At 39.6% G+C, this 12,649-nt stretch overlaps 1 protein-coding gene across 1 annotated transcript in view; it reads right to left on the bottom strand.

The window, feature by feature from the left end:
- Positions 1–8,789: 8,789 nt before the first annotated feature.
- MS4A14 (membrane spanning 4-domains A14) overlaps positions 8,790–12,649 on the bottom strand; it is a 30,430-nt gene continuing 26,570 nt past the window's right edge. The window contains exon 6 of the mRNA XM_004770408.3: positions 8,790–11,028. Within this exon, the coding sequence (XP_004770465.1) occupies positions 8,971–11,028 (2,058 nt within the window). The 3' untranslated portion in view covers positions 8,790–8,970. The remainder of the gene's footprint in view (positions 11,029–12,649) is intronic.

Here is a 12,649-nt window from a genome sequence, read left to right as displayed (position 1 = left end):
TGGGTCATGTGGGTGGTTCTACCGGTCTGGTGGAGCTCAGCTCTTGTGTGCCAGGTTTTCTCTGAATCTGTGGTCATTTGGTGGAGTGGCCAAAGGTAGGTGATTTAGCATGGCCTCAGTCACCTATCTGGCAGTTGGTAGGCTCTTGGTTCTTCTCTAATTCACACATGTTTTTTAAACTTCTGCTGAATCATGTATGCTAACCTAAGCAAATTGCAGAGACAACCCATATTCGAAGGTAAGGAAACAGACTCCATTCATTCGCTGGAAGATTTGTACTGTCATATTGCAAGGACATGGATGAAGGGAGGAGAAGAATTTGTATTCATTTATACACACTACCTTGTCATTCTCTGGTGTTTCCTAATAGATCAGATCTTCCTAAATTAAAAATCATGATGTGACAGCCTCTAGCCACTTGCCAGTTAGAAATATTAAAGGATCAATCCTCTTACAGTTTTTCATCCAAATTTAGCTTCCAGTATTCAGTTTTTCATGAATATGGAATCTTTTTTTTTTCATCTAGGTAAGTAGCTTGAATTTAATAATATTAATTAATAACATTACAAAATGTACAAGATGTAACACTACAAAAATATGTATCATCACTTAAGTACGATTTTAAGTATTACTACTTTTTAAAATTTCTTTTCAGTGTAACAGAATTCACTGTTTTTGCACCACACCCAGTGCTCCATGCAATACGTGCCCTCCTTAATACCCACCACCTGGCTCCCCCACCCCCCCCACCCCTTCAAAACCCTCAGGTTGTTTTTCAGTGTCCATAGTCTCTCATGGTTCATCTCCCCCTCCAATTTCCCCCAACTCTTTTCTCCTCTCCATCTCCCCATGTCCTCAATGTTATTTGTTATGATCCACAAATAAGTGAAACCATATGATAATTGGCTCTCTCTGCTTGACTTATTTCACTCAGCATAATCTCTTCCAGTCCTGTCCATGTTGCAACAAAAGTTGGGTATTCATCCTTTCTGATGGAGGCATAATACTCCATAATGTATATGGACCACATCTTCCTTATCCATTCACATGAACATGAAATCTTAATGGTGATCTTCCCTTGTGAAAATCCTTTGATATTGGGTTAGTGTTCTCTGAGTTAAGCAAACTCTATTCCAATATACTTTATGATACCATGTCATCCTTCCTTACTCATGTTTTAACTTTCCTCTGAACCTTCTCCAGTTCCTCTTTCTCTTTCTCTTTTTCCCTAAGCATGATGACTAGAACAATGTTTTAATAGCCATCAGACAAATGGTAGAAAGATTACCTGAAGTTTTTATTATGCTTTAATTCATGTAAGCTAATTCTGGAGAGGCAGTTCTGAAAGACTCAATTCTTCGAGCATAAGAGCTTAGAATTCCAAAACCTTTTATTTACTAGGTATGAAGTCTTAGCTAAGTGATACATTAATTTACATATTCATATTACTTACTTATTTATTAAAATATTACAGCTTTTATCTAAAACTGAGAATAGTAGTTACCTTATAGGCCTATTGTAAGTGAATGATAAGGTATTTGGTATGTAGTGGATGCTAAATAAATAGTAATTACAAAAATAATAACAATCAACATTTTTTACTATTACTATTTTAGTCATAGTGGCTAAATGTTTCATTTTATGTTTGTGTTATTTCTAAAGTTTATTTCGGTTGGTTCTTGGTCAGCTAAATGTTCGATGTATTTTCGTAAGCTTAGCTATAGGAACTTTGGAAATGTCACACTGAGTTGGTCCAGAAGTTACTTTACCTCATTTCTACATTTCAGAATGGCTGTGGAACTCCATATTCCTCCTGCTAATAGGGCATCTAGGCCCACTGATACATGGGTAAGATAAATTTGTGTACTACCTTCTCCCCATGTCTTCAGGTTTTTTTATTTTCCGATCTGCCAAAATTGACTCTGGGGATTGTTCTAGCTCTAAAGTAGTTTATGGAATAATTGTATAATATCCTTGTATTCCTCAATTTTCCCAAATCAAGCTTTCATTCAAGCCTCTTACTGCTGGCTACTCCAGGGAAGTTACAATGATCCAAGTGGTTGATGTTCTCGGATTCATAGTTAATGGGATCAGGCCTCTCCTTGTCACAGCTGCCCTCACTTCCTTGTCAGAAAGCTCCAAGAAAGACCCTCTGTGCTCTTTATCTTTCTCTTCTCTTCCTGCAGCTGAAGCTCAGTTTTGTTTTTAAATTTCTTATCTTTCTCTCTGTTGTAAAATCTCTCCCATTTAAAAGATCCAGATTCATATTCTAGACAGTAGCTGTCAGTTAATGTGACCAGATGTCACCTGTGTAGGGGCTTGCAGATCCTTTAGATTTCTCTTGCTCTTTAAATTATAAATATATTATTCCATGAATGATGATAAAACCCAGTGTCCTTCCCAGATATATTTCAGAAGGGGTAATTAGATACAAGGGAAGGAGATTATTTTAACCACAGACTAAAGGGGAAATAAAATCATTGCCCAGAACATCATACAGGTAAAAACACTGACTATATCAAAACCTAAAAATAAATGAAAGCCCTTAATTAGAAAGATAGGAAGGATACTAAAGTGTAGGGTTTCTTAAATCAATGATACGGTAAGTTCATCTAACAGAAAAGCTCACTAATGGCAAACACTGTAGGCTCCAACCTTCCAATTAAGTTTTCTCACATTTTCCTTCTGTCATATGAACAACCACAAATTATTAGAAATGTGAGGGAGCATGGAATATAGAAACAGAAATAAAAGGAAAAAATCAGGGACTATATAAAAGAAGAAAACTTGACCAAAATTCCACTAATATACTCAGAAGTATAGGAAGAAATAACTGCATCTATGAAATGAGAACACTATAAAATGGGAACAGAACAAACACATCTTTTGAAAATGATAGCCAAAGAGAAAATGTCAGGAGAATCGTTGGCATATTCAGTAGAGAAAATTAAGCAGAATGTACAAAAAAAGAGCAAGTTGATAGAAAATAGAAGAGAAAATATAATAGTAGTAGTAGTTGTAGTAGTAGTAATCATAATAATAATAATAAAATGGCTAATTCAGGAGGTTTAACAGCAGTTACAGAGAAAGAGAAAAAGCAGGGGAGAAAATAATTTAAAAATTTATATTTAAATACTTAGAAGAATTGATAAAAACAGATCCATAAGAATAAATTTCAGAGCAGTTGGTATAAAAAAAATCCTTTAAGATTCCAAGGGGGAAAAAAACTGAGTCACACACATAAAGGACTAGAAACCAGAATGGCTTTGGACTTTCCAACATCAATACTAGAACTGAGAAGAGTGTGAAGCCTTAAATACTCAGAAGAAAAAGTTGTTCTAATCTATAATTAAAAAAAAAATTTTAAGGATTTTATTTATTTGTTTGACAGAGACAGACACAGAGAGGGAACACAAGCAGGAGGAGGGGGAGAGGGAGAAGCAGGCTCTCCACTTAGCAGGGAGCCAGACATGGGTCTCGATCCCAGACCTTGAGATCATGCATGACCTGAGCCAAAAGCAGAGGCTCAAACCACTGAGCCACCTAGAAGCCCCCTAATCTAGAATTTTATAGCCAAGACCAACCATCAAACTTTTGAAGATATATAAACCAAAAAATTTTCAGGCATACACAATTTCCAAATTTTATCTTCCACGTGCTTTTTCCTCAAAGGGCTACTGGAAACATAAAAGGAGGTTCAAACTCATTAGCCATTAAGGAAAATGTAAGTCAAAGCCACAGTAATATATCTCTACAAACATATTAGAGCGGTTGAAACAGAAAAGTGATAATACCAAATGCTAGTGTGGATGCGGAAAATTGGATCTCTCATACATTGCTAATGGTAATATAAAAATGGTCATGTACCTTTGGAAAATAGTCTGGCAGGCTCTTATAACTTAGCAGTTGTACTCTGAGACATTTATCCCAAGGAAATGAAATTTTATATTTACACAAAAGCCTATACGTGAATGTTTCTAACAGCTTTATTCATAATCGAAAAATACACGGAACAGTCATCTAATGTCCTACCGTAGATGAATGCTTAAACGAAGCTTAGTGAAAAAAAAAATCTCAAGAGTTTAAGTATAGTTGATTTTACTTATGGAACATTCTTGAAATTACAAAACAATGGAAAAGGAGAATAGTGGTTGCCAGGAGATAGAGAAATGTTGGCAGTGAGATACAAGGAAGTATTGAGAAGGAGTTGTTTTGTGGATGTGAAACAGTTCTGTATCTTGATTATTGTGAGAGTTCCAGAAATATATACGCAGGATAAAATTATATAGAACTAAACACAATTAAACACACAAACATATACACATGCAAATGTAGGACAAAAAATGTTAGAGGGGCGCCTGGGTGGCTCATTTGGTTGAGCGACTGCTTTTGGCTCAGGTCATGATCCTGGAGTTGTGGGATCGAGTCCCGCATGGGGCTCCCAGCTCCACGGGGAGTCTGCTTCTCTCTCTGACCTTCTCCTTGCTCATACTCTCTCTCACTGTCTCTCTCGCAAATAAATAAATAAAATATTTAAAAAAATGTTAGAAACTAAATAAGGTTTGTAGTTTAATTAACTGTAAATGTACCAGTGTCAGTTTCCTTGCTTTGCTATTGTGTTACAACTATATAGGATGTAGCCACTGCGGGAAGTTAGGTGAAGAAAAATCACACACTTATCTTTGCAGCTTCAAAGAATTTTAAGTCTGTAAGTACCTCAAAATATATGATTAAAAAAAACTTTATAGAGCTTGAAAAGTAAAAACACTGAGGTATGAAAGTAAAGTGTATATGTGTATTTGTTTTTTATTGTTATGTTGGAAAATTATCTAGAGATAGTTCTTAGGAACATTAAAATCAATAAATGTGCTTCCATGTTTTGGCTATTATGAATAATGCTTCAGTAAACATAGGGGTGCATCTATCTTTTTGAATTAGTGTTTTTCTTTTCTTTGGGTAAATAACCAGTAGTTGAATTATTGGATTATATGGTAGTTCTGTTTTTGTTTTGAGGGACATCCATAGTGCTTTCCACAGGGGCTGTACCAATTCCTGCCAGTAGTGCAAAGGGTTCCTTTTGCTCCACATCCTTGCCAACAGTTGTTATTTCTCGTCTTTTTTATTTTATCCATTCTGACAAGTGTAAGAGGATATCTCATTGTGGGTTTGATTTTCATCTTCCTGGTGATTGTAAGGGCCTACTTAATCAGAGGGAGCCATTTTGTTGCAGTAAACTTAGATTGACCCTGCCCCTCCCAGAGGAACTTACTTGCAAAGCCTAGATACAAGGGCGGGTCAGGCCAGGTGAAGACATCCAATCAGTGGGATGCGCATATATTTACTGAGGTGAGTTTAAATCCCATTGGCCAACTGTGTATGGGCGGGGCTCAACCACCCCTATAAAGGTTCGTTTGCGAAGGTGAGGAGTAGGAGGAGTAGGAGAGTCCTCAGAGCTGTCAGAGCCGCCAGCAGCCTCACCATTACCCAGCCCCACTGCCAGTGGCCTCGCCGCCGGAAAGCGTGGCCCTCGGCAGCAGTGCCAGGGGGAATGGCCTAGCTGCCAGCGGTCCCGGCGCCAGCGGCCTCACCGCCCCCAGCTGCAGCCTCACCGCCAGCAGCCTTGCCACCACTGAGCCATGGCCCCACCGCGAACGGCCTCGCCACCCCCAGCGGCCTTGTAGCCCCAAGCCGGGAGCAGCCTTGTTGCCCCGAGTGGCAGCCCCACCACGAGGGGCCTCGCCGGAGCTGCGTCATTCTGGGGAGCGGCTTCCTCCACGTGAGGCCGCCTCCGTGAGCGGCCTAGTCAGGAGCAGCATCGTCTGGGGAGAGGCCTCGCCTGGAGCAGCCCCGTCAGGAAATGGCCTCGTCCAGAGCGTCCTTTGCCGGGGAGTGGCGCTGTTGGCCTGCAGCCTCCACCCGAGCAGCCTCATCCAGACAGGCCTCGTCTGGGGAGGAGCCTTGTCAGGGAGCGGCCTTGTCCGGTGTGGGGGCCTCTTCTTGGGAGCGGCCTTGTCCGGGGAGTGGTCTCGCTGGAGTAGCCCCTGTCCGGGGAGCGGCCCTGTCTGGGGAGCAGCCTTGTCCTGGGAGTGGCCTCATCTGCGGAGCAGCCTCATCCAGAGCAGCCTCAACTGGAACGACCTTCTTGGGAGTAACCTTGTTGGGATCATCATTGTTGTCTCTTCGTAAGAGATGGCCCCTACCAGTCAGTTTGATTTTTGATGCTTGGCACGAAATAAAGCTTTGTTTGATTTTTGCTTTGTGTCAGTTCTTGTTCCTTTGATCATGGACCCTAACAGTGATTAGTGATGTTGAGCATCTTCTCATGTTGGCCATCTGTATGTCTTCTTGGGGAAATGTCTATTGAGGTCCTAGGCCCATTTTTTAAATCAGATTGTTTGGGCCTTTTTTGTGTTGAGTTGTATGAATTCTTTATATATATCAGATATTAACACCTTATTGGATATATCACTTGTAAATGTCTTCTCCCTTCCAACCAGTTCTTGGGACCTGTAGGTGTAAGATAGCATCTGAAAAATCAATTCTTCTAGTTTTACCAAAACAAACCTAACCTAAAATAGGAGTAAGTTAGTTTCAGAAAGAAAAATAGGTTGCCTTTAAGTAAATCATAAATGCTCTGGCTCCCTATATCCCTTTTCACCTTGTTTTATAAACAGCTATTTTACACATTTACATTCCTTTATCAGCTCCTAAACACATCTGATTTTGTCAGGTCTAGACCCAAATTTATTGATGGGACAGTACAAGGTATTTCAAAAAAAGAAAGAAAGGGGTGGGGGCAAAAATGCCTTTGAAAAGCAGAGAAAAGTGGAATTCTTGCAGATTGGAAAGTTGCCTGTGGGCCCGGGGGGGCATTGAGGACTTCTGACTTGCTCCCTAGCATTTTCAGTAGAATGAAAAAACCTCAGAGAGGATGGTTTTCAACTTTCTCACGTTTTCACATTTTAAGTCCAGCCCTAGGCACTGCATTTTTGCAATTTGGGGAAAAAATTCCAAGTGCGTTATATAAGCATCAAATTCAGAGGACACTTTGGATCTAATAGGAATTGAGACAATGAGTTTCTCAGTGTAAGAGGTGTGGACTAGTCACTAATGACAGGAATCACCCCTACAATGACTTACATTGTTTTAAGACCACAAGACCCTGTGCTTGGGTGTATCTCTCTCTCTCTCTCTGTGTGTGTGTGTGTGTGTGTGTGTGTGTTGGATGGGTGTGGAGAAAAATAGGCAGAACTGACTGCATGCATTGGATTCTCAAAGAATATGATTTAGAGTTGTAAATATCTATTTACTGAACACCAGCATTTGTGGACTAAAAGTTAAACATAACAAACACCACATAAATATGTGCTAATCTAGCTGAAGCAAAAGGGGGAATTATTAGTATTATTCGGAGTGAGTTGAATACAAAGTGGCAACCATGTAGGAATGGGTAAGGTAAGGACCCTACCAAGGTTGAACCTAACTCGGGATTCAGGTGACTCATCCTTACTACAGAGGCAAAAGTGGCAAGGAGCGGATTGTCAGTCTCTCCAGCTCCATGCCTCATTATTCTACCATTCACCTCTAGTTGGAGAGCTTAGGTTTTTAAAAATGATTGAATGCCTTCTTAAAGCAAGCCTTTTTGTGGAATTCTGCTGAAGACACAGCTGGGGTTATTCACAAGGATATGAGAGAATTATGAGAGTGTATGTGATTTCAAAAAAGGAGAAAGATGGAGAGAAATCCCTGGAAACACTAATTTTAGACTTTTTGAAATGGGAAGAAAAATGCAGAATCCAACAAGTGATGAACACCGCAGAGAGAAGGGGTGGTTAGCAACTCCAATTTCAACTTAAGAAATTGAAGAAATGTTGATAGCCTTGGAGGATGCAGAGTAACTCAACGTTTTTGAACACAAAACAGACAACCAAAGGTCAATTTCCTTTGTCCTTTGATGTTATAAGTGTTGATAAATTAGAAATGAGTGCAGGCATGCAGAAGTGAGCAGATCTTCAGTATGTGACAGTTTATTACAACATCTGCATCTCTGCCATTCCCTGCCTCCTACTTTTCCTATCCCTAGGTATGTTTTATCCTCTCCCTGTACACTACAGTCTGTATCCATTGCCACATTACATCTCATTAACAATTGGACAAACTTAGAGCATATATCCTCAACACAGATTTGTGGAGTGAGGAGTTGGGTGGGTGATTGGAAACAGCAAAGCAAGGGAATGGTGTTATTGATTTTTCTCACTGCCTCTTGGCTCTTGTGCTCTTCGAAAGCCTACCTGGACTTCTTCCTGGTTGACTTACTGAGCCCCTGTAATACACAGGGGAGGAGGCAAGGAATTGTGGCACCATGGAAAAGTAAGTTCGTTAAATATTAAATTGTAAAACAGAAATAGACTCACAAATAGAGAACAAACTGGTGGTTTGGTGGAGGGTGGGTGAAATAGGTGAAGGGAATTAAGAGGTACAAGTTTCCAGTTTTAAAATAAATCATGAGGATGAAAAGCACAGCATAGGGAATATAGTCAATAATATTGCAATCCCTTTGTATGGTGACAGATGGTAACTACAGGTACTGTGGTGAGCATTTTATAATGTATACAATTGTCAGATCACTATGTTGTATACCTGCAATTAATTTTGTATGTGAACTATTCAATAAAAATGTATTTGGTTGTAAAATGAATTGGTGATAATAAATTGAAACACTCACACTAGTAAGAGTGTTTAAATGTGAATTACTCCTTCAAACACAGAAAGTACTGATATAGCATTAATATTCGTTGCCATTTTATTTTAAGGACAAATCCTTTGCATGTTCTGCATGCCCTTTGTTTTCTGCTGAGTGAATAAGGTAGCAACTATACTTGAGAACATAGGTTGGAGGAGACTATATTGTTTTTCCTTATTTTGGTTCCATAATTAGGAGCAGTGTGGCATTTGGGTAGATTTTGCCCGTTAGTCAGAGTCTTCAGATTGCTGTTGGTCTTTTGTGTAACATGAGGTGGAAATTAAAGGAATATCTTCTTGGTATGAAGCTGAGCAAATTGAAATGTCTTTCTGCACATCTTGTTCTGAATTTATATCAGATGCAGAAGTGAACTGTGTGTCTTGCACTGAGCTTTGGCGGGAGGAACTACACTTAAAATCTGGCTTTTTGTCTTCCCACTGCAGGTTGTATAGGTTTTGGCTCTCAAGCTTCATGCTTGTTGGTTTGTTGTCTCTTGTTTGCATGGTATCTATCTGCATATCTTCTTTTTGGGTATCTGTGGATTTACGGTCTTGTTGGTTCTTATCTTGATCCTGACTGTCTTGAAACGGAATGCTTTGTAATTGTTGTCGAGTTATGGCATGCACAGCTTGGACTTCTTGTTGTAGAGCGGTCTGCTTTAGGGATCCTTCCTCTACTAGATCTTGGGTTTGCCGAATTTGAGATTCCCACTTTAGGGAACGTGGCATTTCTAATTGCGCTTCCTGCACTTTCCAATCTTTGCTTCTCCAGCCTTGAACTCTTGAACTCCAATCTTGGGACCTTTGGTCTAAAAATTGCCGGCCTTGGTATTCCTGGATTTGGAATTGTCCATCTTGATGTAGCTGCTCTTTGACTTGCAGGTCTTCAGCTTGCTGCATGTGTTTCACAAGGGATTGTCCCTTATAAACCTGTAGAGCTCTTTCTTGTCTTTCTTTGTATTGTTTTTTCAGGGATTGCTTCTCTTTGTCCTGTTGATCTTCTTCTTGTCCATATGGGGATAGTTGCTTTTGGGGTTGTTCCCATAGGACCAGCTGGCCTTCAGATTGCTGATCTGGGTATTGTTTGTCTTGCTTAACTTGGATTTGCTTATCTGTGGACTGCCTCTTTGGGGATAACCAGCCCTTGATGTGATCATCTAGGGATTTCCTTTTTGGGGATTCTTGGCCTTGAATTTGTAGGTCTGGGGATTTCTGTTTTGCATATTGCAAGGCTTTGTCTTGCTGCTCTAAATTCTGTGACTTTGGAGGTTGTGAATTTTTGTTTTGCCAGTCTAAGGCTTGCCACTTTGAGGATTTCCTGCTGTGGAATTCCTCCTTGGATTTCCATTCTTGGGTCAATAACTTGACTTCTGATTGCATGTCTTGATATGCTACCTGCATAAATTGCTGATTTTGTTGTTGAAGGGACTGCTGATCTAAGCGTTGAATATTAGAGGACTGTACAGCATGGAATGTTGGAGCTTCAAATAGCACGACTTGTGCTGGCAGAGCTGGTACTTGGGAAATCAGATCTTGGTTAGTTATGCCTTGGCCTGGTGCATATGGGGATAGCATGTCTTGGGGTGCCATGTTTTTAGATGGTGTATCTTGGTATGGTGGATTCCGGTATGATATGTCTTGGTATGCTGCCTTCTGAGATGGGAGGTCTAGGGATTGTACATCTTGGTATGGTATGTCTTGGTATGGCATGTCTTCCGATGTCAGGCCATGAGGCTGTGTGACATAGGGTTTTGGGGCTTGTACTGGCAGAGCTTGGGGTAGCAAGTCTTTGGGTGGTAACGCCTGGAGTTTTTTAGAGTGGGATGGAAAAACTTGGATTGGTGAAGCTGAGGACTGCAGCAATTGGGTTTGCTTTTTGGGGGGTTGTGTGACAGCAGATTTTAGGTCTTCATCTTTCAGTTGTTCAGTGTATGGAATATTTTTGGTGGGCTTCTTCTCCTCTGTGAGAGGCAAAACTTTCAGTTTAGTTTGTTCTTCTTGAAGTTGTGAAGGTGGAGGGTTATTTTTATGTTGTTCGTCTAGCATAGATACAGAAGATGTATAGTAAATATTGCTGCCTCCCCTCCTTGAATGTCGAAAGACTAAAGGATTTCTTGAGATTCTTAACTTGAAGAAAGCATAGCCTCCAATGAAAACAGGTTGCTTGTTTGTTGTTGCTATATCAGTAGAAGACTGTTCTTGAAGCTCAAATTGTATTGTAGCATTTTCTTCAGGGGCAGATGTTTCACTATCTTGAGTAATATCCGAAGGCAAGAAAAATACAATCTATAAAACCAAGGGATAGGGAAAACATTAATGTAACAACCAACTTTTGATGTTCTTTTCTTCTTGTATTCACAAATGATTTTTCATCTCTGCCTTAAGATAGCACACAGAATATAACATCTACACAAGGAGTCAGAAAACAAATACCATTACCAGCACTGCCTTTGTCATCAACTCATTGGTTTTATTTTGAACAAGTCATCACCCACCACTATATCAAATATTGAAAAGAGGGAATTTGATTAAGATTTTCTGAAATATTCTTCCCATACTTAATATTATAAAGCATCTCAAAAATTTAAAATTATCTACTTGGTATTCATATAATCAGTTAAAAAAAAAGATTATTTCTTTCAGTGAGAGAAAGAGCAGTAGGGAGGGGCAGAGGATAAAGGAGAGAGAAACTCAAGCAGACTCTGCACTGAATGTGGGCTCAGTCTCAAGGTCTGACCTTGAGATCAGACCTGAACTGAAACCAAGAGTCCAATGCTTAACTGAATGTGCCACTCATACATTCAGTTTTATAATGATTTACTGTCCACCTACTAGATGAATGAGATTCTGGAGATAAAAATAATTAGATGTAGGTTTTTTCTATTAGGTGCTCACAATGGATAGATATACTAAGATATAAATAGATAGCAATACAATTTAGCAAATGTTATTATAGAAATCAGTATTAAGTGCTTTATGGGAATGAAGAAGGTGACCTAAATTTGAGTTCCAGGAAATGCTTCATTAAGGAGTGGTATTTGATCCATGTCTTGATGGATGAGTAGGAAATTCCTTAGGCAAAAAGGTCAGATGAAGCAAAATAAAAATAGAAATCCAGGTAGAAAGAAATAGTGAGTAATAAAACAGCAGGTTATGATGCAGCATTGTGTCATGGCAGATGGTAAGCAGTTAGATATTGTTAGATAGTATGCTAGGCGCTGTAAATTGAATGTTTGTGTGTCTCCAGATTTGTATGTTGAAACCTAATCTCCAATGTGATGGTATTTAGAGGTAGGCTCTTTGGGAGGGAGATTAGATTATGGGGCTGGAGCCCTTGTACCATGGAGTTAGTGCCCTTGTAAGAGGACCCCAAAGAGCCCCCTTGCCCCGTACTCTATTCAAAGACACAGTGAGATTACCAGCTATGAACCAGGACTCTGAATATACCAGTTTTGATCTTTGACTTCGCAGGTTTCAGAACTATGAGTAGTATATATTTGTTGTTCAAGGCCCTCTATCTTTGGTATAGCAGCCTGAATGAACTAAGGCATAAATAGATACCAAGAAGTGGGAGTGCTTCTGTAACAAATATCTAAAAATGTAGAAGCAGATTTGGAACTGGATAATGTTTGGAGACTGGAAGAGTTTGGAGGTGCATACCAGAAAAAGCTTATATTGCTGTGAATGGACCATTAAGGACAATTATGGTGAGGGCCCAGGAAGAAAAAAGGAGAGCCAGAGAGATAAAATCTATTTTCTTAGAGAATATCTAAGTAATCCTGAACGAGATGTTGGTGGAAATATGAAAGATAAAGGTCATTCTGATGAGATCTCAGACACCAATGAAGACTATGTTATTAGAAACTAGAAGAAAAGCGATCTTGGCTGTAAAGTGGCAAAGAACTTG

This window comes from Mustela putorius, unplaced genomic scaffold (assembly GCF_011764305.1).
Source record: "Mustela putorius furo isolate JIRA1106 unplaced genomic scaffold, ASM1176430v1.1 tig00000127_pilon_pilon_pilon, whole genome shotgun sequence".
Taxonomy (NCBI): domain Eukaryota; kingdom Metazoa; phylum Chordata; class Mammalia; order Carnivora; family Mustelidae; genus Mustela; species Mustela putorius.
The sequence above is the reverse complement of the archived record's forward strand: the minus strand, read 5'-3'. Positions and strand labels throughout refer to the sequence as shown.